The 24,917-nt window shown below is 38.0% G+C and overlaps 2 protein-coding genes across 5 annotated transcripts; one reads left to right on the forward strand and one right to left on the reverse strand.

The window, feature by feature from the left end:
- Positions 1-403: 403 nt before the first annotated feature.
- ccnb3 (cyclin B3) lies at positions 404-15,833 on the reverse strand. 2 transcript variants are annotated; one of them, XM_081394323.1, is made up of 12 exons: positions 15,641-15,833; positions 15,234-15,342; positions 15,054-15,137; positions 14,388-14,488; positions 14,162-14,276; positions 10,315-10,413; positions 10,136-10,228; positions 9,875-10,012; positions 7,546-7,701; positions 5,362-5,511; positions 4,564-4,694; positions 404-1,107 (listed from the first exon to the last, which is right to left on the reverse strand). In XM_081394323.1, exons 2-12 carry the CDS (start codon positions 15,306-15,308, stop codon positions 1,041-1,043), a joined length of 1,209 nt encoding a protein of 402 aa, XP_081250449.1. In that variant the 5' UTR covers positions 15,309-15,342; positions 15,641-15,833; the 3' UTR covers positions 404-1,040. The 2 variants fall into 2 exon arrangements, with proteins under 2 accessions (XP_081250449.1, XP_081250450.1); XM_081394324.1 differs by having other exon boundaries at positions 15,054-15,134; positions 15,641-15,830.
- A 78-nt stretch (positions 15,834-15,911) lies between these two features.
- Positions 15,912-22,396, forward strand: LOC308682905 (uncharacterized protein). Of its 3 annotated transcripts, XM_081352883.1 has the most exons (6): positions 15,912-15,983; positions 16,076-16,213; positions 18,975-19,052; positions 19,270-19,479; positions 19,649-20,829; positions 21,802-22,396. In XM_081352883.1, exons 5-6 carry the CDS (start codon positions 19,693-19,695, stop codon positions 21,973-21,975), a joined length of 1,311 nt encoding a protein of 436 aa, XP_081209009.1. In that variant the 5' UTR covers positions 15,912-15,983; positions 16,076-16,213; positions 18,975-19,052; positions 19,270-19,479; positions 19,649-19,692; the 3' UTR covers positions 21,976-22,396. The 3 variants fall into 3 exon arrangements, with proteins under 3 accessions (XP_081209009.1, XP_081209008.1, XP_081209007.1); XM_081352882.1 differs by having other exon boundaries at positions 19,270-20,829; XM_081352881.1 differs by having other exon boundaries at positions 15,912-16,213; positions 19,270-20,829.
- Positions 22,397-24,917: the final 2,521 nt, after the last annotated feature.

A 24,917-nucleotide genomic window follows, 5' to 3' on the forward strand; every position in this document is an offset into this window, starting at 1 on the left:
TGCCGTCTGGGACGATACGTGCAAACATCAATGTGAGAAATGTAATAACAAGGATTAGAAATATCGGCCTTTAAAGCCCAGAGGACAAGCAATCAGTATTCTGCCATCCCAATGAGCAGGTCGAGGAGCCTATGCTAATCAAAGGCTGTCTTTTCCCCTTTCAATCCACATCTAAACTACACAAGAGAATCGCCGCAAAAACAGCAAACACCAGAAACAGCTCTGTGAGGTTTGTTGTTCGCTGTTGGCCGTGATGGATTGGACCGGCTCACAGCTGTGACTCAAGCTGCATCCAAAAACAACCAATAGACGTCAGAGACTGTTTGGACATCCGGACCGCCAGACAATCTCTTTAGATAAACAGGAGTGGTTTCCTACATTCAATAATCAGTGGGGCTGAAGTGTGATGGAGGTCATTTATTTACTTTATAGGTGCAATGATTGACTGTGGTTGAAAAGATGCAGACATGTTATCGATGTGATAAAGGATCTGGAAGCACGCTGCCTCCTACTGGTAAAACTACGGCGCAGCATTGTATGTTAGATGCATTTTAAAAAGGCATTAAATGTGAACTAAGTAAATGCAAGAATCAGGCAAATAAGTAAAAGTACTTTTTTAATCATCCATAGTGTTTAATAAAACACTGTCATTAAAGTGATCAAGAAAATATACACACGGCAAACTATACAACAGTACAGAAAAGACAAAAACATATCTATGTACAAGGCATTAAAATGCTATTTTAGTAACATTCAATAACAAAAACCGAATGACCTAATATATTGAACTGATAGGATGGTTTATACTTTGTCAGCTTTTGAAACATTGATGGGGGTCACTGGTTTGTATTTTGGTTAACTGATTTTTACATTTACAAAAAGAATAACATGGTTTGTAAAAAAGAACAGCTGAACATACAATGGAAAACATGTATATACGTGTAAATTTACACACAAAGACTTTATTTCAAAAGATTAAAATATAACATTAAATATAATTATTTACAACGTTTAAAACATTACATAAATTCCCCTTCAGCTTACTTCAAAAACCCCTCCAACTTCTCCAGACTCGCTGTGGGGATCAACGCAACTTCAAAGAAAACCCTGTAATGAAAAATAAATAAATCAAGACATAATCAAATGCCACAATCTGGAGTATTTTAATATAAACAAACTGCTTCATTAGTCAAATGCTTTCAAGAAATCAACATCTGCTCTAGGCAGGAGTAACATTCAAAAAAAAATACGTCAAAATGCCAATCAGGTTTGGCAAGAGCATCAAAACAACACAGTCATGCTCAGACTCCGATAAGAAGATTTTCTAAACATGAATTTTGACTAAACTTCTCAACTATAGTTTTTTTGCGAGGCCGACCAACTTTAAAAGCACATGATTTATATTAGGGGTGCAACGGTACAGATAGCCCACGGTACGGTCCGTACCTCAGTTTTTGGGCCACGGTCTCGGTTCGGTACATGTTTTGTGCAGAAAGATACTGCTATTTCATCCCAAAAATATGTTTTATTTTTCTTATGAGCATAAACAGAATGTCACAGTAGGAAGAACATCAATGTATGGAATAAATTAACACTCTAGTCTGTACTGAACAACACTAAGTAATACAACCTCTTCAACTATCACTTATAGACCCCTTCAATGTTTGTAAACATCGAACGCCTAGGTTGGGTGCGCGCGCAGCATGGGGTCAGAAAAATGGTGCGGCTAATACACCGGCATATATATGCACTGTATTTGCCATCACAGGAACGGGAACAGAACCATAATAAACTTGTTTTAGCTAATGGCGATTGTCTGCCTGATTAGAGTCCTGCACGGGTTCGGACGAGTGACCCGCAAATTTTGCTCAAACGGGTGAAAAATATCCAAAGTGTGTCGGGTCGGACACGGGGGAAACACGGGTCTAAACACGGGTTTAAAACAATCACATGCAAACGTAAAAATATATTCAGATTTTTAGGAACACGTCTACACAAATATGCCTGATTGCCTGTATTTCAAGTTGATAAAATAATTTAAAATCCACATCAGTTTATTTGCCCACGCGCCACGCCCTCCCAGGATCTTTCACTTTTAAAAATGCATCATAACCGCGTGCGCGCGACCTGCCTGCAGTCGTCGAGATGGATGCTGAGGAGTTGAAGAAAGAATAGCTAGTGGAGATTGTAAAGTTGTCGACAGTCATCAAAAATCAAGTCCAGTGTGTGGGAGAAATTTGGAGTTATCTGAAGAAAATATTGTGAACGGCTTATTTGCTGCATGCATTTTCGTGTTGGATAGCCGCAAATGTGGAACTTCATCGCCGAGGAAGCACGCAGATAACTGTGGTAACAAAACCAAGCAGTTCTGTCGAACAGTGTTTTTTTTTTTAATTTAACACTGTTAAGTATGTGTATTTTTTATATAATAAACGAGCAGACTGGGACAATGCTATGATCAAAGATGCTCGTGTTTATTGTGTTATTGACAGTTATTGTGACAACAACGGTATAGTTAAGCCCTGGTAAGTAAACAAATGTTTTCTGTAAACTGTAGACTGGTTTAATAGTTAGGTGAAGTTCGATATCTGGCATTAATTTGACCTGTGTCATGCTACTTAGCAGATAGCTGCAGTATCTGAACCATAGACTGTAAAAAAAATAGATCTGAACAGATGTCGTCTATTTTTTTTTTTTTTTTTAACTGATGAGATCCTGCAGGAATCCTGAAAAACTTGACTCCACAACTGGTGTGATTTTCACAGTCCACGACGCAACAATAAGGCATTTTTTCTTGACGAGAAATTCTCTGGTTAACACACAATTCAATGGGATGGAATGAACTTTCTGACCCCGACATGCGCACTGCGAACTTAGAATTTTCCTGTGACGTCGACCGCGAAGGGGTCTGAAATACAAAATGTAAACAAACACACTTCAAAATATTCAAGTGGATCCCAATTCCAAACCTTGATAACTGGTATATGAAGTGATCAATGTGAAAGAAAAAGTGCACTTTTACCTTTAACAAACATAAATTAGCTTGTGCTTTGAATAAAAAAAAGCAGAGCAAAATAATCTAATAAAAAAATACTACATTCAGGATACAAAGTGCAATGTTATTTACTCATCCACTATTGAGCGATTCTTGTGCAAAAAGATGAGTCTATCAACACTGTCTGGTGCAAGGCGAGACCGGTTGGCACTAACGATGTCCCCAGCAGTGGAGAAAATTCTCAACTTTTCAGAATCCCGCAAGCGCACCGTAGGTCACGTGACAAGAACCAACCAGAGCGCAGCTGATGGTTGCTTTAGCAACGACAGACGCCTCCGGAGCGCAACCGCCCTAGCGCTTTGGAAAAAGGAGAACGCGGTGCGCCTAGCGTTTCCTACGCGTTTTTAGGCGCGATATGTGAACGGCGCCTAAAGCAAAAACTAAAAGGATCAGCGCGAACTCAATGGCAAAACCGAAGTACCGCGGGACACGAGGGGCTGACCGAACGGTCCGGGATTTTACCGTGTACCGTTGCATCCCTAATTTATATTAGAAAAACAGTGAAATGTGCTGTAGGCTAAAACTTTAGAAACAAACCAGAAATGTTTAGACCATAAACCCACACAGCAAGAATCATACAGTTCAAAGTTTATTTGGACTGCTGAGATAAGCAATTTCTCTGAATATTGCTGTAAAAGCACAAAAAAAAAAAAATGCATAACAATTTGATGTAATTCCAAACATTAATTTTGCCATTAATTGTAATAATTTTTGTATACACAAAGAGTCTGACAACAGCCGGTATGACCTGATCTCACCATCATTAAAGGTGGTATCAGTGATTTCAGGCCCAAAAATAAATTATCACATTCATCTAATCTTTCCTAACGATCCGCTAGCTGCCCGCCCCATAAGCATGCCGTCAAAAAAACGCGTCTCTGTAGGCAGCCTAGGCTCTGAGATCTGCACACAAAAACAAATGGTTTAGCCAAACAATCAAAACCAAAACAAATAGTGTTCCAACCAATCACCGACAGGGGGAGGGTGTTGTGAGCCAGCTTCTTCTTCAGCTCTGACTTCGCGTGCAGCCGTGCACGAGCACAAAACCTCACAACACCCTCCCCCTGTCGGTGATTGGTTGGAACACTATTTGTTTTGGTTTTGAGTGTTTGGCTAAACCAATTGTTTTTGTGTGCAGATCTCAGAGCCAAGGCTGCCTACAGAGACGCGTTTTTTTGACGGCATGCTTATGGGGCGGGCAGCTAGCGGATCGTTAGGAAAGATTAGATGAATGTGATAAAATATTTTTGGGCCTGAAATCACTGATACCACCTTTAAGTCCATCTGGGATTACATGAAGAAACAGAAAAAACCGAGGCAGACTAAATACAGAGGAACTGCACAAACTTGAACTGAAACTGAACTATTTCAATGGCTGAGATAAACAATGTTATTAGTGTTGTGGTAAATAAATCAAATAAATATTTAAAAAACTACGCATGTACAAAAAGTAGACACAAAGAACATGCTCTTCTGATTAAAAATACACAATTTACTTGCTGACTTACTTGTGCGCATACTTGCTCCTGACAACGGCGAGTTTGCTGTCCGGTGGGCTGCTGAGCATGTGGTGGAGTTTTCTGACCACGGGTGCCAGATCCTCCACACTGTATCCAGAGTGGAACTGCAAACACTGTGTCTGGAAACAGAAGTGGAGCATCAGTCAAAATCTGTGGAAGTGTTATTGTGAAGTATAGCCAGATATCTGTGAATCTCAGAGGTGTCTAATGAGCGTTACATAAGGGATGTGTGACTAAGACGCTTGCCAAATATTTCATGATGTGAGAAATAAATGCCCTTAAGCTGTCAATAATTTGAAGATAAGATGGAAACGACATCCGGTGAGAATGTAAATTAATGTATGAACGTTTGTGTGTGGTTGTTCCAAGGTAATTAAACAACTTCATCTATGACTTCTCTGTAGAGCCACTCAGGACATAAAGCAATTAGTCAAATGTTGGTAAACACAGTCTAGCTTAACTCTCATTAACCAAACTACCTGTATCATCAACCAAGGACTTAGTTTGAGTGTGAATGTGTGTGTGAGAGAACAGAAATTAGCATCCATAATGAGCAGTCACTAGCATATCACAGAGCTGTCTCAGCTTAAGCTCATTTAGTGCTATCAGAAGAGCACAGAATTTCCAAATCAGAGCACACAAGGACACTGAACTCACTGTGAAAGTGCATGTATGTGTGTATCACCAAGGAACGGTGGCATTTTGTGAAAATAAATGGTATAATTAATGAGCTCTGTGCTTGCGCAAATGTGCATACATTATAAAAGCATAAAGGTAAACACGTACCCATCCTCCCAGATCCTTAGTAACAAGAGCGATGAGCAGACAGGCAGAGGCGAGCAAAGACGCTCTTACTGGCACAAACTCCATCTCCAACAAACTCAGCTCACAAATAAAGCGTGCCAGAGTCAATGTGTCCATGCCTGCATTCACACACTGCCGGGAGACGAGAGACGGTAAATCATCACACACAAGCCAGAATAAGTATCCATACAATGGCAAACTGCAGAGAGAAGTAAAGTTTTTATCCGCTTACAAAACACGCGCGCACACACACACACACACACACACACACACACGCACACACACACACGCTGAATCCGTAGCACTGCCAGTACCTGCGGGCCCTGCAGAAAGATTACACACAGCTCATCCGACAAAGATTCTGAAGGTTACATTCTTGGTGAATTCAGCAATCAATTACAAAAGGACGTGCCCTGGTGAGCCATAAAAGAAAAGTATTTGAATGTAAACATTTATTTCCTTGATTCTTGAATGCTCTATTCTTTAAAGGAACAGTTCATCGAAACTTTTTGTTATTATTTCCTTATCCTCATGTTTCTCTAAACCTGTGTGCGTTTATTTTTTTCTGTGGTGCACAGAAAATTTTTTGAAGAATCTTCACATGGCTCTAATCCCTAAAGCAGCTCATAGAGACTATTGCCGTAAAGCTTAATAAATGGGTGAAAAAAAGAATAATTAATTAATTAATTAACAGAAAAAGAACTAAATGTTGTCATATGGTAACAGTCATTGATTCTTCAAAGAATCTTACATTACGGTAAGATTTTTCGAAACTCTCTTATGTTTACCAAGGCTGCATTCATTTGATGAAAAATACCGGAAACCATTAATATTGTGAAATTTTAGAATTTAAAATAACTGTTTTCTAATGCATTTCTGAATATATAATTCAATGTATGTGATGCACAGTTGAATTTTCAGTATCATTACTTCAGTGTCACATGATCATTCAGAAATCATTAAAGGAGAACTCCGGTCAATTTTAACATTGAGCTCATTTTTTTGTAAATTTGGAGTGCTGTCAATACAGAGAACTATGACAAAAATCGGTGTTGCCTGTCGAGTTCACCCGCATAGGTTTAGTTACCTATGATCACGCGCGTGAACTCGACAATCGATTACTATGGACTTTGACCGAAAACAGGATGTAAATACAGGTATGAGCGCTGGCTGAAATAACATCATTTTTATTAATGTCTTTCACATCTACTGCAGTCAGATTCACTCGTGTTCACTCTGAAGGAATCACTCACATTGGCTGTGCACTTGTAATGACACATCAAGGATGTTAAGAGGTTAAAAGCAGGTTTAAAACTTGCCCCATTGAAGTCAACAGGGTGCAAATTTTAAAAAGAGGATAACACGGTGTAGGCAACACCGATTTTTGTCATAGTTCTCTGTATTGACAGCACTCCAAATTTACCAAAAAAATGAGCTCAATGTTAAAATTGACCGGAGTTCTCCTTTAAGAAATGTTTTTTTGAGCACCAAATCAGCATATTAGAATATGCTGATTTGGTGCTGAAGAAACATTTCTTATTATTATCTATATTTCCGACCCCAAAGTTTCAGTTTGGGGAACAACATGAGGGTGAGAAAATAAACCATCCCTATTTTTGAAAGCATTTTACTAATGTATCAGAAACCACATTCAAGCAAAGGGGTAGTTTGTCTAGCAAGTCTACTGGCATACTATAAGTGATCTGTTGTGTGCATGCATGCTTTTCTTCAGAAAACAAATTTAATATAATGGCATTATTTGTTAATGCGCCGTAAATAAGCTTATTACTTTGTAAAAAGAGCAATTAGTAAAACCAGCCATTCTGCTGACAAATAAAAACAAATAAAGACATTATTAAATCATGGAGCTTTGACTAAAGCTCAATTAATGCAGCTGTTGAAAATGGGAATGGATCTGCACAACCAGTAACACAACCAGTGACCGCCGGTCACACACACACAAATTCTTCCGAGAATACAGGGGGGAAAAAAACAGGCCACACCTGACAGACACAAAAAACATCCAATGAATGCTTCCCAGCATGATCTGTCTCTCTGACTTTGACAAACACACACACTTGATGTTAATCCTAGTGTGTGTCAGGTGACTCCAAAGGAGTTCCACTTGTCTTTTCACAGAGGAAATATGTATGTGTTGTCTCTCACCTTGGCATAACGACGGAGGAAGCGGTATGGAACCGGAATATTGATGTCAAAGTTGAGCGCCTGCAGGATGCTGATCTCCATGGTGATGAGCTGGGAGCGCTTGTAAGCATCGTCACAAATATATAGGAAATCATCCACGCAAGGTGGAGCCCGCTCCTGTAAGGACACACCATAGACATGATGGGTACCAACTGACAAATCACAATTTTTTGCAGCATGCAGTATGAATATAGTGCACAGTATGCAAAAATACAGCACACGGTGCAAGTACTGCAACACACTCATCTTGACTTTCATTGTTCAGTGAGACAAAGGAAATAGAGAAAAATATCTATCATGATTTTAAATATCGCTTTATTATTATTATTATTCAGTCAAACTGGTAAAAGGCATATTACACAAAATTTTATAAAAAAAAAATAAGTAATTAAAATTATTTCTAAAACTGTATCTGGACAGTTCAACGTATTAAGGTGATGAACCACGGGGCAACTTTTTGAGCAATGTTGCCGTCAATGGCCAACCAGGTGTGAGAGACAGGGCCCACGACCAATCTGAAGAATCCAGATAGAAATTTGTTGCCCATTCTCGATGGTAAAGTGCCCAAGCAACATCGCTCGGCAACATTTCGACACAGTTAAGCAACATCACACAACCAAGAGTGCTATTTTCCTGAATATCATCACGATTGAAAATGTGCCACTGATTTCATACAACAGTTCAATAACAAGTAGTTCATATTAATGTTGGACGCAACACTCGTTAGACGTCACGTTTCATTACTGAATGATTCAGCGTTTTGAACAAATCGGTTGACTCAAAGATTCAATGTCCCATTCATAAACTACTACTCCCTGATTTTTGAATGAATAATTTTAATGAATGACTCAATGAATCACTCATTAAGACCTAATATTAACACCACAAAATTTTTATTTTTTCTCAAACAAGTGAATAACCAATCTACTTGTCCAAAGGACATATCATTTATATTTTTTATGTTCTTTATGAACATGTTCTAAGTTCTCTTGCTCTATGAAAAGTTCTTTATGAACTTTTTGGAGCGTCAAAGTGGTAACTACGTAGAGTAGACTGTCAAAAAGATGAACGAAAGTCTTACGAGTTTGGAACGACATGAGGGTGGAGTAATGACAGAATTTTCATTTTTGTCTGAACTATTCCTTTAATTATTATAAGATCAGATTGAATCATTGACCTTTCTAATGATATACCGTACCAGTCAAAAGTTTGGAAACATTACTATTTTTAATGTTTTTGAAAGAAGTCTCTTATGCTCATCAAGCCCTCAGTTTAAAAAAAAAAAAAAAAAAAAAAAAAAAAAAAAAAAAAACAACAGTAATATTATGAAATATTATTACAATTTAAAATAATGGTTCTCTTTTTAATATATTTTAAAATGTAATTTATTTTTGTGATGCAAAGCTGAATTTTCATCAGCAAGTACTCCAGTCTTTGGTGTCTTATGATCCTTCAGATATCATTCTAATATGATAATTTGATACTCAGTTATTATCAATGATGGAAACAGTTGTGCTGTTAATATATTTTTTTGGAATATTTTTTTCAGGATTCATTGAGGAGTAAAACGTTAACAGCATTTATTCATAAAAACAGCATTTATTCAAAATAAAAACATTTCTAACAATATAAATCGTTACCATCACCTTTTATCAATTTAACGCATCCTTGTTGAATTAAAGTACTAATTTCTTTAAAAAAAAAAGTTATTGTTCCCAAACTTTTGAACGGTAGTGTATATTGTTACAAAAGATTTCTATTCTAAATAAATACAGTTCTTTTTAACTTTTTATTCATCAAATAATCCTGAAAAAAGTATCTCAGGTTATAAAAAAAATATTAAGCAGCACAACTGTTTCCAACATTGATCATAAATCAGCATATTAGAATGATTTCTGAAGGATCATAAGACACCAAAGACTGGAGTACTTGCTGATGAAAATTCAGCTTTGCATCACAAAAATAAATTACATTTTAAAGTATATTAAAAAAGAGAACCATTATTTTAAATTGTAATAATATTTCATAATTTTTTTTTTTTGTTTTTTGTTTTTTTAACTGCAGGCTTGATGAGCATAAGAGACTTCTTCCAAAAACATTAAAAATAGTAACGTTTCCAAACTTTTGACTGGTACTGTATATATACCCTGTAAGTACATTTCTGAGGTCGTTTAAGCGTGTGTGAGATAATGGGAGAATGACAAAGTCCTTGAGCAATTACGACTAAGCCCAGAAAAGTGAGTCTAAAGGAATGACTTTCAGCTATCATGAGAGAGAGCATATGTCTTACCTCAAATTTAGAAGCAATGAGCATGGCAGTGGAACCAATGAGCTGTAAAGACTCCCGTTTGACCGGGCTCACGGCCAGATAATGATCCGTCACTTTCACAGCCAGGTACAGAGTCTCATGATTCAGCTCAAAATTCTCCTACAGAATAAAGAGCAAGAATAAAGTAACATCAGTGCTTAAACCACCAAAAGCCAACAACATTCTACCAGACTAATCACATTTGAAACGATGCCCGGGAAGCCAATAAACATCAACACTAACCTGGACCTCAACCAGCCAGTCCACCAGAATTGCTCTCATATTGGTGTTCAGAGTTGGTTGATCAGCCATGTAGTCATGCAAGACAAACATTTCCTGCAAATAAAAGAAATAAAACATTTTAGCTTGCCATTTTCTGTTCCTCTACTTGCAAGATCATTAATAAACACTACTAAACCAACCTCTCTGCTCTTAAGGTAGTCAAAAATATCTTTGGCATACTCCGCTGTATGCGTGCAGTCACCGAGTTGCTCGGAATCAATGTCAAACTCTGGAGGAATCTGAAAGACAACAGATACAAAGAGTGTTTTTAAATCTGTAAACAAGGAAAAAAACTGACAAATGTTTGTTAACCCCTAAAATCAGGGTTTCTGCTGGGTTTGGTCAGTCAAATTTAAGACTTTTTAAGACCTTTTTATGACCATTATGATTATGAAATTTATGACCTACACGAATTACGAAAAATTCATTAAAATTCCTTTCAAAAGTTTTTTTTTTTATTGACTTTCATTGAAAGTAACAAGATGTATTATTTAAATGCCTAAAGACAGCTCCAACGCCTTCTTACCCAGTGTGCAATATGCTTGATACTGATTATTTGCAACGGGCTTGAGCCAACTACTAAACACACCATCTTTGAGCCATGGCTCGTTAAAGGAGAACTCCAGTCAATTTTAACATTGAGCTAATTTTTCTGTACATTTGGAGTGCTGTCAATACAGAGAACAACGACAAAAATCGGTGTTGCCTACACCGAGTTATTCTATTTTTTAAATTTGCACCCTGTTGACTTCAATGGGGCAAGTACTAAACCTGCTTTTAGCCTCTTGACATCCTTGATGTGTCATTACAAGTGCACAGAAAATGTGAGTGATTCCTTCTGAGTGAACACTTGCCTTCTGACTGTATCGTTGCGCAGTGTTTCTCCTGTTTGTCAGCGCTGCTTCATCTGTCATTAAACTGGTTTAAATCACTGAGACAGTGTGTTCTTCGCTGAATTCAGGCACTTCTCACTGGATCTCGTGACCGAGACCGATGGGAGTAAACGCGTCAGTTCTACCAGAGCCCGTCTACGGAGAGCCTTGGCACTTCCTATTAGCCCCATTGTATCGATCTTGGTTGCAGTTCCATTAGAATTCCACTGGAGGTGATCGCGGGCGAGTGCAGACTGAATGGGAGTCTATGGGGCTAGACGGCTAAATGTGTCTCTTTCACCCGATTCCCGTTGAGAAATCTCAGATTTTATTGTAAGTTTTGCAAGTTCAACATGGGTTATAGGTCGAAAGTTGAATGAACGAGTACTTATTTCTTTTCGATTTCTTACAGGTTGAGTTGTTGTTGCCCATAACACGCTAGCATTCTGCTAATGACGTCAGCATTCTGACGTCATTGACATTTTAAAAGACTTTTTAAACCAAATAAGTGACTCTAAAAAACACCCAGCAATGTGTAATTTCTTTGCATCTCCTTTCGAATACAAAATTCAAATTACTAGACAAAAAATTATATCCTGAGAAAAGTGGATTTTGAGGGTTTTTCGCCATAGACCTCCATTCATTCTGCACTCGCCTGCGAGCGCCCCCGCATGGACAGAGACGTGTTACTGCAGCCAGTCCAGAAACCGGAAGTAAGCAGAGAGTGCCAACTCTCTTCCTATTAGACATTCTCTGGTTCTACTGAGCTCGCGCTGCGCTGCCGTTTGGACTTGGAGCCGAGCGGGTAAATGGTCCGTGTGGCGCGCGTTTCAAATGAGCGTTCCGCTTTTGGCGCATTTAACATTATGCCGCCAGCGCATTTTCAGGGGGAAAAGGCAATGGTAGAACCAACGAATGAACGAGCATATCAATTTAAGACGTGGCTAAATGAAATTTATGACCTTGTATGGAAAATCCTTACGTTTTTATGACTTTTTATGGCCTAAAATTCTTATTATTAAATTGAAGACGTTTTATGACTTTTTATGACTCCGCGGAAACCCTGCCTAAAATATTAAGGAATGTAATAATATGTCCCAGCAGGAAGGACTTAAAGTGTGATCCTTAATTAGATTAGAATTCAAATGTTTCTTCTGCATCCATATTTTATGCAGGAGTGTCTTTTTGGCAGTTAACAGCTCTCTTATGTAAAACCCTCCCAAACACTTTGGAACAACTGGATATTTACATTCATGCTAATTCTGTCATTGCACCAATGCACCAAACCAGGGTAGGGTTGCACTAGCCGTTCATAAGTTCTTTCTTAAAATGGAACGTAAAGCCCACACTAGAGTCTTAGTAACTACTGGCTAGTTTGTAACTGTACTCTATTCTGTTGCACCATTTGTTCTTAAGGCAGAACACAGCTAGTAGGTTGTAAGCTCTATGTAAAGTAATGCGTAGTTGCATAATATGATGTTTACTCTCAATGATCCAATAGTTTTATGAAAAAAGGTTGAACAAATTGCAACAGAAGCAAACTCAACTGATTTTGTATCCTCAATATGTCCTGAGTAAGGAAAAAAAAAGCCCAGAAGAATCCCATTAGGGGAAAGTTTCGAAAAAGACCCAAATATAGCCTATTCATACGCCTATTCATTCTTTTTCTCACGTGAATAGGGTAAAAATTTTAACCTTTAGATATCACCATGAAAATTACTGAGTTGACAGAGTTGATAGTTACATAGAGGCAGGAAGAAGTACTTTAGAAACCAGCCTTTATTAATTATTATTGGAGAGATGGGGTTTGGGGCTGGGTCCGTGGGACTGTTTCTGGGGATTCACTTTTTATTTTGCCTACCTTAGTTTTGTCTTCTGCATTCTCCTTACCATTGTCTCCTGTTCTTCCCTCAGACTCGTCCCCCAGAAAGAAACAGTCCCACGGACCCAGCCCCAAACCCAATCTCTTAAAAATTAATAAAGGCTGGTTTCTAAAGTACTTCTTCCTGCCTCTATGTATTAATGCTCATGGGTAGCCTAAATGGGTTCCATTCAGACCTTAACATTAAGTATTTTACTGTTATTTGTCAACAAGATTCAACAAGACATTTTCACCTGGCTATACCCAATGTTTAGACCTGTTGTGGTATTTATGCAAATTAGCACATACATAATTAGATTATGCACCGTTTGTCCATGTTAAAAAACAATTTCAAAAAACTTGTAATACATTTTATGTTTGTATTGATGCAAGTAATCAACTCAGTAATTTTCATGGTGATATCTAAAGGTTAAATTGTATACCCTATTCGTGTAAGAAAAAGAATGAATAGGCGTATGGATAGGCTATATTTGGGTCTTTTTGAAACTTTCCCCTGATGGGATTCTTCTGGGCTTTTTTTTTCCTTACTCAGGACATATTGAGGATACAAAATCAGTTGAGTTTGCTTCTGTTGCAATTTGTTCAAGGTTGACCCCCATTTTGGCTTAAAATGACTGGACTACAATAGCAGCCTTCAAGTACGTGAGCAGAAGCTGTTAAATTTCAGTTTATCCTTCATTCAAACTTCTTTTGCCTCACGCGACTAAAGGTAAAAATAAGTTTCCATTGAATACGATACTACTTGATCATGAATAACATAATATGTATTTTATATAAATAACATCCAGAAACTGTATTTGAAACTAAATTAATATTCATCAATAAATAAATACTGATACAAAAAAAATAATAGATTACATTTATTGATTATGATTTTATTTGACATGCAAAACACAGAGCGATGGGTCAGATGCTCTCAGCAGGGCGCTCTAGGACGAGTTTGTGTTGATGAGCCGCTAACAAAGTAATTTACTCACATATTCTCTCTTTTAAAATGTAAGTGAGTGTAAATGTCAGTATTATCATACATGTCAAAAAAATTAAAGTCTGTCAGGTAGAGCTTATTGATGCAGTGCAGTCAGTCTGATATTTTATTCTTACCGTTACTCCTGATCTGAGGCTTACGTAAATATTTAGTTTATACGTAGAGTTATGCTTCAACTAATTTTAATGGTGCAACGCAAAAATATTTAGTAGTGCATCGAAGTTGTAACTTAGTGCCCCAGGACTTACCTCTGGAGGCAGGAGGTGTGGAGGAATTGATGGTTTAGAAGAGGGCTCTTCCAGTTTCTCAAATGACTCCACATTCTTCAGTTCCTCCAACTTTTCCTCTGAACTAACCACAGATCTGACAGAAGGAAAGATAAGAAATCTGCAAATTCTGGGACAATCATCTCAAAGTACTCTCAAAACATCTCAATGTTTCAAAAAGACAAAGAGGTAGTAAAATATGACTTACTTTAAATTGACATCATTCTTAGAAAGTACTGAGATCTTCTTCTGCAGCTTCTTAGCGGGATCTTTCTTTTTGATGGGATTGCTTAGCTCAATCTTGTGTGCCTTTAATAAAAGTGCATTTTAAGAGTTAGCACATTTCTCAACACGAGTCAAAATTCAGCCTAAATATCAGCCAAAAACTGTATTTAGGGTTTAATTTGTTAAAATAAGCATGAGTCACCAAATCAATCAACTTGGTTGGATCTGAGACACAGAGAGAATGAATACAAGGTGTTAGACAATAGTGAATAGAGCCATCATTACAATTTGCATACGAGAGCACCTCACATGGAAACCCAGACCCACCAAAGGAGTGCCCATCTGAGCTATTAAAAGTTGAGATCTCCTGCTTTTGTGTGCACTGTAACTTACTGCTCGGGCATGAATGAGATTTCAATGAGGTTATGACTATCAGGCATGCTGATTTGCATCATTCATTTAAACTGCTGGTGTTAGTGGGGTTACAAGCCAGATGCTCGACACTTACTGGTTTGACATCATCAGAATCAAACCGAGGGGCCAAAAAACACTGAGAGACAGCCTAGTCAGGTAACATATGAAAGCAATAAAGCTGTGGTGCATGTATACAAAAATATATATGAACGCAAATTTGATTTGGCACCCTTACATTGGTAATGTCCACAAAAGCAGTTCTTTTCTTAGGGGCCCCTTGGGGAGAAGAAGATGAGCGCTTGGTCTGGGGGCCATCCTGCTTAAAAACATCAACACAAGATGGATCAGATCAACAACAATCAAACCAGCAAAGATCTAACGTTAATTCAGTTTCAGTTCTGATCTCACTGTATACCTGGTTCTCCGGTCCTTTGGGGTGAAGTTTGGGGATTTTACTGGTGGTGGGCTTCTTTCCTCTAGAAAACGGCATCTTACTTCAGTTGTTCTGATCCTTCAGTTATATCCTGTTTCAAACGTGAGGTAAACAAAGAATGTATGAACAACTTAAGGTCACTATGAACGTGCATAGTGCACACTTTCATCAGACACACACACACACACACACACACACACACACACACACACACACACACACACACACACACACTCTCTTCTCGTTGTACTCCACACGGTTACTAGACATTCAAACAAAGATCCGTAAAGAAATTGTTTTGATCGCAGGAAGCATCAAGTCGGTCGTTAAAGAACAACAACATGCGGGCGAATGTTTCGTATAGTTTTGCGAGAAATTGTAAATCTTACCTTTTCACGATACGCTCAACAACCTCAATTAAAGCAGAGAAATATTTTGAAAGAGAATATGTGCAAACATTCACGAAAAGTACAATGGGAAACTATCCAGGCTGAAACAGACGCACACCGGACTGCTGTATGCATGCGTCCAAAACTGCACGCAGTGATGCGATTGGCCGAATGCACTTCGCTCTAGGCCAATGAGCGTCGAGCTAGGATGCCGTTGTTAAGGGGCTGGACGATAGAATTTTCAAAAACACCTTAGCAACCAATAGGAAGCGAGCTCGCGTTCTAAGACTTGTTTTGAGTAAATGGACGTAGGAGAATGTGCTTGGGAATGATACCAACAGAGGTTCTATTTATTATATAAAATATTTCAACAATGTTAAGTAATTAGCTTCGCTTATTTTGAATGTTACTGATATTATTGACTTTACACTGAAGCCACACCCAGCCACCCACCCACACAGACACAATAAATGTCTTTCACACAGGAAATCAGCAAAGTGCAAACTGCCTGTGGCCCCATCACATTCTCAAGTCTATCAAGCCGAACTTGTTTGACTGATTTCCTTCAACAAGGTAAAGAAACATATATTTTCCCCAGAGTTTGAAGAGGTGATTTGATGTATTTAGTTAATTATAATCACTTATATTATTATTAAGGTATTTTTTGCAAAACTAATTTTCCCCATTTGTTTTGGCTGAAATTATATTTCCTTTTTTGTTTTACTACTTTACTTTAAAAGTTGGTCCTCCTGCTGTGCTCTCAGCAACATAAAATTATAACATGCAAGACGAATTCAGTTGTATCTTAGAAGTATAAAGCTTGGGGAGGAAAATCCCAATATAACCAATATAAATTTTAAAGCCATGTTACGTGACATTTGACCTTATGTAGGTTACGTCTGATTGCTTGTAATATGTCTTTCATTATATGTATAAGCAGCCATTTCTGTATCTAAAGTGCAGTCTCTCTCCAGCTTTTTTCTACAACCAAGTGTTTTTACATGTGCATTTACTTCTCAATATCTTTTTAGCAATACCATGATGAAATTAAATTTAACTGTGCATCCCACCCTCTAAAACTTTCACTTGTTTAATGGGGCTTCTGATGTCAAATAGCATTGCATTTCCTTAGGCCAGTACAATTACATACATATTTTATTACTCCTTAGAAAATCTCCATCATCTGTGGTATATCAGATAATCTCCTTTGAGTATTTCACATCTCCATTAAAAACACCAAAGCATGACGTTACATAAAGTAGATTGGAAAACCAAAGACTTTTCAAGGTTACGTCCTCCACGGCACTGCCCAGGAGACCTTTTATTTCCAATTCAATTTAAATGTACTCATAATCTAACTTGAACTGACTGCAGCTAACAGGTTAAGAGTGTGTTGTAGCATTTATTGCCAAATTAAATAAATATGTGGGCGCTGACACAAAGTGTTGGGCTGAGCTGATGTTTATCAAAGCTTTAAACAACGTTCCTCACAAGCTTCTTCTTCATTTCTCTTAATACATTGCGTTGGGCAAAGGTTGCCCCATGATCTAGAATCATGTCTTGCCCAGTATCACTGTCTTAATTATTAAATCAAAGTCTGCAGGAAAATGTAAATGGAAACTTCAGCACCTATCAACACGCATCATCTTTTCCTGTCAGCCACGTGACTTAGTTCCTGTAACAGCAACCCATCTGGTGATCACTTGTGGTTTTCTTTTTCTGCTCATTTGAGACCTGTTTTTCTTTAGTTGTTCTTGGATTAATTTAGTTGGTCATGTCTCTTTGTTTTGATTTTAAATGTATTTTCCTTTGCTTGTTTTCATTCCTGACTTCACCATTATCAAATTTTCAGCACTTGGGATGTAGGCAAACACTTTACAAGCTAAAACATGAACTGATAGCCAGAATCAGTGGATAAAATAAGGTGTTTATGGGGTGAGGCGGATGCCAGTCAAACCACCACACATTGCATTTCATGGCTTTTGTCCTCAGCAGTAACTGAAGAATATTATGTACCCCACGATGATTGCTTAAAGGAACACTCCACCGTTTTTTGAAATAGGGCTTATTCACCTTCTTTCCTACATTTAGATAGGTGGGCAAATGCATTTTTTTCTCAGTGCATGAATTGTTTTAGTTTGACAGGGTTGGCGCTAGCTTAGCTTAGCACAATGAATGGAATCCTTTGTTGCCAGCTAGCATGTCCTGAGTAAAAGTGATATAAAAAAAAAAAATAAAAAAAACTAATTACTTCTTGTGGCCTGCGTATTCACAACAAGTACAAATAGCGATGCAGATTAACACTAGGTGATTTCCTATGCAGATATTGACTTGGGACTATATTAGGGGGAAGCACAGGCGAAGCACTGCTACTTGGGTGCAGAGATATCACGCCCAAGTAGCAGTGCTTCGCCTGTGCTTCCCCCTAATATAGTCCTTAATATATAAGTCAATATCTGCCTAGGAAATCGCCTAGTGTTAATCTGCATCGCTATTTATACTTGTTGTGAATATGCAGGCCACAAGAAGTAATTAGGTGTTTTTTTTTATTGTTTATATCACTTTTACTCAGGACATGCTAGCTGGCAACAAAGGATTCCATTCATTATGCTAAGCTAAGCTAGCGCCGACCCTGTCAAACTAAAACAATGCATGCACTGAGACAAAAATGCATTTACCCACCTATCTAAATGTAGGAAAGAAGGTGAATAAGCCCTATTTCAAAAAATTGGTGGAGTGTTCCTTTAATTATGCTCTCGGAGATCTACCTCTAAAGAATCACGGCCTTCAAGTTTACTTGAAAATCATTTGCAGGTGTGATAGAAAAGAGTTGGAACAAAATTATTCATGTTGTTATATGCATTATTAGGCATCCCTGCACTAGAATATCAATGTACTTCTATCAGCCTGTTGTGCTGAGGTACAAAGTAAACTTTATCATACCTCAGAAATTATATTTTAAGGATGCAATTATATAAAAATTCTGGCTAATAGTGATAAGGCAATAATTGTTATGGCCGATAAGAGATAAATACAATTATATTATATTTTGTCTAGATACATTAAAAATAAATCATTTAGTGATTTAAATATTTTAATCTAAAAGTAGGCATCACAAAATTCTAACTAATGTACAGTATGAAAATTTGATATTCATTATGATGAGATCATTTTCTAAAGATTACATTTAACAGTGTTATTAAATTAACTTTAAGTGAGCATTAGTGCTAAAATAGGTATGTATTATAATTATAAGCAAACGTGATTGATATCAACCATACAGATCAATTAAAAAATTCTGATAACATTGTATCTTGTTCCATCTTTTTTTCAGATGATTAACGAAGAGTGGCTTTGCAGCTCATTTAAGCTGTGTGATCTAGCCACCGCCTCAGAATCTGGTCACTCTGATGTAAGTACAGAAATTTTAGTATCCTATTCAGTATAATATAAGTATATTAAAAGTCTGTAAATAAATAAGACTTTTCATTCTCTTATAAATTTGGTTTGCAAATTTTTACCAATCATCATACAGAAAAAGTAGCTGTTAAAAAGTATGTTCACTGTATAAAGTGCAATATTATCCGAAGAAAGTCAAGTCTTCATTTTTCTGTTATGACCTTTTTCAGGACTCTATGCAGATAGTAATCAATGGTGATTCATACCCACAACCTGCATACAACGCGTCATCAGTCCAACACACGATGGAAACATACAGCCGTTTACTGGATGGAACATTAGAACAGAAAATAGAGCCCATTCAAATCTTTGCGCATATGACAGCCAAAGCTATTATAGATTCATCTGTGAGGATCAGAGGCCCAAGTGAATCTGTCAAGGTGAGACAGGATGAAGTTGAGATGCTAGCTGAAGAGTTAACTTTAAAAGTCTGTTGCAAAGCATTAGATGAGATGGAGAGGCAACATCACTCTGATTCATCCAAAAATGTAAATGATAAAGGGGTTATGGAGGGGATTAATGAAAATGCATCGGTCCTGTGCTCCTCAGGCTACAACTGTGATAAAAACGCATTTGAAATAGAAACAGACAAGATGGAGGAATATGACACACTGACCACAGTATATGCCAATTCCTTCAAGAGCATGGGCAGTCTGGGGTCTCTCGACTACCCTGATGCTCCACCAAGCACCCCTTTACTTCCAGAGATGATGAGGAGTCGAGCCAGTTTCACAAGGAAGCTAAAGGGAGGACTTGCTAAAGAGTTTCTTCCTTCACCCCCTCCTCCGACCCCCAAAGACCACATGCAACCCTTATTAGAGAACCAAATGACTGACACGTCCGCTGACTTCATGGTGAGGCTGATGCGCTCGCTTTCCCTGGAGTGCTGTCGAAACGGAGGTCTAGAAGAAGTCAAAGACAGAGAAGCTGATTATGGCGGACTTCAAAATGACATTCCCAGGCTGACTGACTATGCAGCTCAAATATCTGCAGATATCCTTCATTCTCTCACCACAAACGAGATCAAAGTAAAGGATGAGGGTTGTGTGAAGCGCATGTTGGCTATTTCTGATCGACTTGCGAGTGAAATTGTCACAACGTCTCTAGCAGAGGTGATGGCGAGAGGGGAAAAGAAGGTTTTGAAGGTAGAAACAACATCATACTCAATGGCTCCAGACAAAAGATCTAGCATGGCGTTCTCTGCAACTGACGAGGTGAAAATTTTAGCTAATGAGCTAATCATTGACGCTTTGGTTCATGCTTTTGCTAAGCTAAGACAGGGCGTGTTTGAACATGGAACCCAGCCACATCTTTCGGGTCAAGCAGCAGAACCACAGCCATGGGAAGAAGAAAGATATTCAAACACACTGCGTAAAGACTCAATCAACTCCCTCAAAATCAAAATATGCTGTAACGATAAATCAGAACTGAACCCCATTACAGTTGACGCCAATGTGACATCATCGCTACACACATTTTCCAACGACTTTGCAGAAGACGTGCTTCAACATTCTGTATGTGATGCTTCCAGATTCCTGTTTAACTGTAAGCAATTTGAGGGAGCAGAATTTGGCTCACAGAAAGACAATAAACCATGTGTGATTAAGATACATGCTGAAGAAAGTCGTCATGTCCAAGAACTGCAATGTGCTCTACTCTGGGCTGCGGCCTCTCAGAACGGGACTTCAGCACTTCAGTTTGAGCTACCAGACACAAGCCTTCAGCAACAGGTACAGAATATTACAGTTTTCACAGGCTGAATTTGCCTATTGGATGGTTGTGATACGTTTTGCTTTAATGTCTAAAGGCCCCGTTCACACCAAGGACAATAATTATAAAGTTCTGTTACAATTCCATGAGAATAGGGAAGTCTACACCACAACTATAACAGACGTCCCTATTCTCATGCAATTAGAACCATTAGTTAAACTTTAAAGCAATCATTATTGTTATCATATTTGATGTGAGCGGGCTTTAACTCAGTATTTTTGATGTAAGGCGGGGAAGGTTGCCTAAGACATGGACATCAGCTTCAATTTTGCACATGCATTTATACTGGAATCAAACTTTTAGGCTACTTGCAACTTCCAATCAATTTTAATTTTAATTAAAAAAGTTAAAAAGGTAATATTTTATCCTTAAACAAATTTTCGAATAAATACATGAAACATGGGTTAGCAATTAAAAATGGTTTGGATTGTCGTGTCAGTAGAAGTAAATGGGGAAACCCTAACCGCAAATTGAATTTAAACCCAAAATTGATTTTTGGTTTTGTCTTATAAATCCTTTTTTTATTATTATTATTATTTATACGTGGTTAAACTGACAGTTTTACTACTCACACCATTTTACAACAATCCCAGTCTAGTAACTTTGAATTTATGGACATTTTTAGTTTTAGTTACTAAAACACAGTTTTAGTTTTGCACATGCATTTATAATTAGTCTGGAAATATTATTTTATACCAACCCCTAATCAATCATTTTAATTCAAAAAGTTAATAAAAAAGAGACATTTTAACCTATAATAAAATGACTGAATAAATGTAATAAAGCATTGCATTGTGGTTCCAGAAGTAAATGGGGAATGTTATCACAATTCAACCTGAATTGAATAGATTTTTCTATGCTCACACTAAAGTCTATCATTTTCATTCTAAAATAATTGCATTGCTTTTTATTTGACTAACATGTTCCCTTAGCTTTGCAGACTCTCTCAGAGCGCCCGTCTGAATGGCTGGACAGTGGGCGCTTTAATGGCTTCTCTCGAAGAGTTTTGTGACATGCAGCGAGCGACCAGCAGAGGACGCTATAAGAGCTCCGATTCTCTCCTGGAGTATCTGCAACTCCTGATCGACAATACAGATTTAAACTGATCTTGGACCAGCTTCGACCCTTGCAGAACAGGCCATTGATCCGTCCAACACCCCCTGATATGAAGACAGAAAACAGCAGACATTAATCTTCATCCACACAATCTTTCACACCCCAAACGTGAATACAAGAAGACAGAGCCATAAAGTATATGCAGTTATGATCAATTTCATTCTCACCCATTGAAAATGAGCCCTTAAAGACAAAACAGCTGTATGCACGCTGTCTGTTTAAACCGATATGAGATCTGCTCTCCCAATCCAAGCCATTATTAGGTAAGCGGAAATCTGTCTGCAAATCAGTTTTAGAAGTTACCACCATCCAAAACACACTGACACATTCTTGACCAAAGATTCTGTATATTATTTTTCAACAATATGTCAGTACCAATAATAAAGCGTGTCTGAATAATGATAAACAGTGAATGCTGTAGTGTTGGAGCTGTTTTATGATGGAGCTGATTGCTGTAAAGGGGTGCGCAGGGCTTTGCGGGGTGTGTAAAAAGCAGGACTATTTTACTGCATCCCATTAATACTCCCAAAGCAGTGATACCAGACATGGCAGGAATGCGCTTTAGCGAACAAACCTGCATCCCACTCACTCCCACTCTTGGCGACCACAGCTTGAAAAATCAGGGACACACTCAAACTCACACACACACTCATTCTTTGACCCTATGTCTCGCTCAATCAGTCTCCCCTCCCAGACACGCTCTTTCTTTCACTTTCTCTCTCCCGCACACACACACACACACACATACATATTCTCATACACAAGGGGGGCTGACTTCACAGCTGCAGTGTCAGTGAAGACACAATGGCTTCCAGTCCAGCCCCGTTAGACGCATCTGGAGAAGCGTTTGTTCCAATGTCTGAACCATCGCTGCCAAAAATGAGAGACGGCAAAAAAACGTGCATGAGGAAAAAAGATAGCAGGAAAGGGGAGTGGGGAAGAGAGAGAAGGGAAGAAGTGATTGCAACAGAGTTGACACATATAGTCAAATGTATCATGGGGGCTCTGGAAAATCTCCCAACATCCCCCACCCACCCTTCTCCCCAAGCTATGACGCATCGATTTATTCTCTACAATAAGAGCCAGACGCATGTGAAGGAATTCCTTACATTAAACAGGCCTCATAGACTTAATGTACTCATATATTTTCTATTCGTATCACTCAAGCTTAGCGAAGCACTGAAGCGCCACGACTTAAACAGGGATGGCCAGCAATCCTGTGTATTCATGTGATCAAACGAGCCATAAAGTAGCCAGCGGAGAAAGGAAACTGTATAAAAGATGAAATAAATTAAATTAAAATGAGTACAATACGTTCAACATGTTTGCTCTGGAGAATTGGGATGTGTGTTTAAGGTTATGGAGTTTTCAGGTTCGGCTCTTTGTAGCCCCTATCTATCTTGAAGATAAGGTCAATGTGTGTAAAACACGACATTTTCTCTGTGATCTGAGGTCTGTAATGTGATCCAATGTGTGTCACACAAAGGGAAAGTTCACTCAAAAACATCATTTACTCACCCTCATGTTGTTTCAAACCTTTCATTCTTTAAAAAAAACACAAACACACACAAAAAAAAGATCTTTTGAAAATTGTCTCAAAAGTGTCCATACAATGAAAGTTAAGGGGGTCGAAAACAACACTAGACCACAATGACTTTCACTGCATGGGCAAAAAAAAAACACTTTTGCGACAGTTTTAAAAGTATCATCTTTTGTGTTCCACTGAAGAAATAAGGTACAGGCTTGGAAAAACATGTAAATGATTTTGTGTGTGTGTGTGTGTGTGTGTGTGTGTGTGTGTGTGTGTGTGTGTGTGTGTGTGTGTGTGTGTGTGTGTGTGTGTGTGTGTGTGTGTGTGTGTGTGTGTGTGTGTGTGTGTGTGTGTGTGTGTGTGTGTGTGTGTGTGTGTGTGTGTGTGTGTGTGTGTGTGTGTGTGTGTGTGTGTGTGTGTGTGTGTGTGTGTGTGTGTGTGTGTGTGTGTGTGTGTGTGTGTGTGTGTGTGTGTGTGTGTGTGTGTGTGTGTGTGTGTGTGTGTGTGTGTGTGTGTGTGTGTGTGTGTGTGTGTGTGTGTGTGTGTGTGTGTGTGTGTGTGTGTGTGTGTGTGTGTGTGTGTGTGTGTGTGTGTGTGTGTGTGTGTGTGTGTGTGTGTGTGTGTGTGTGTGTGTGTGTGTGTGTGTGTGTGTGTGTGTGTGTGTGTGTGTGTGTGTGTGTGTGTGTGTGCTATCCCTTTAAAGGCAAAACGTTTTTTTCATTTGATGGTCAATTTTGAAATTTTGGGGTATATTGCTTCCATAACATGTCTTCTTTCTCACTAGTGGAAAGAAAACATCCAAAACACACATTTAAGTGTTTTATTTTATTACACTTTATCTATTTGCCAATGTAGATTTCAATGAATATATCTTTAAAGGCTGTTTTCTTAAAATTAGTATTTTATTAAAATCTCCAGTTCAGTAGCACTTATACACCAAACTTTACAGTCTATATTCTGAAGATTTTAAACATGGGAAACATGTTCATATATCCATTCCCTAATTTATGTAACATTTTATTCTTAAAAATATGGCAAACATGTATTTTTCTGAATTTATTTTCTAAATGTTAAAAAATAATTTCTGACTTTAATATTTCAACAACATTATATACAAATTCTGAAACTGTCTTATCCAATGTTGAGATTTCTGTTCTGGGAAGGTATGCAAATTAGTACATAATTAATTAGATACATCCACATTTGCATACTTATAACATTTCAGAAAACTTTAATACAAAACATTGTCTTACAGTAGTGTGATTTCATATAGCTTGTCTCCCTGTTGACAGCACTAATTACCAATACTAGAAATGATTTGATTGACAATCAGTTAGGAGAACATGAGTTGGTGTCTCATATGTTCACCCGTTTTAGTGCACTTCCATCGTAGAGACCAGC

The sequence above is a fragment of the Scardinius erythrophthalmus genome, assembly GCF_964197995.2.
Source record: "Scardinius erythrophthalmus genome assembly, chromosome: 2".
Taxonomy (NCBI): Eukaryota; Metazoa; Chordata; class Actinopteri; order Cypriniformes; family Leuciscidae; genus Scardinius; species Scardinius erythrophthalmus.

Coding starts and splice junctions, on each gene's coding strand:
- ccnb3 (XM_081394323.1), bottom strand. CDS start 15,308: ATGCCGTTTTCTAGAGGAAAGAAGCCCACCACCAGTAAAATCCCCAAA. Junction 14,277..14,387: donor AAGAATGATGTCAATTTAAA/GTAAGTCATATT, acceptor TCCTTCTGTCAG/ATCTGTGGTTAGTTCAGAGG. Junction 10,013..10,135: donor ACTGGCTGGTTGAGGTCCAG/GTTAGTGTTGAT, acceptor TTTATTCTGTAG/GAGAATTTTGAGCTGAATCA.
- LOC308682905 (XM_081352881.1), top strand. CDS start 18,975: ATGATTAACGAAGAGTGGCTTTGCAGCTCATTTAAGCTGTGTGATCTA. Junction 19,053..19,269: donor CAGAATCTGGTCACTCTGAT/GTAAGTACAGAA, acceptor GACCTTTTTCAG/GACTCTATGCAGATAGTAAT. Junction 20,830..21,801: donor ACACAAGCCTTCAGCAACAG/GTACAGAATATT, acceptor ATGTTCCCTTAG/CTTTGCAGACTCTCTCAGAG.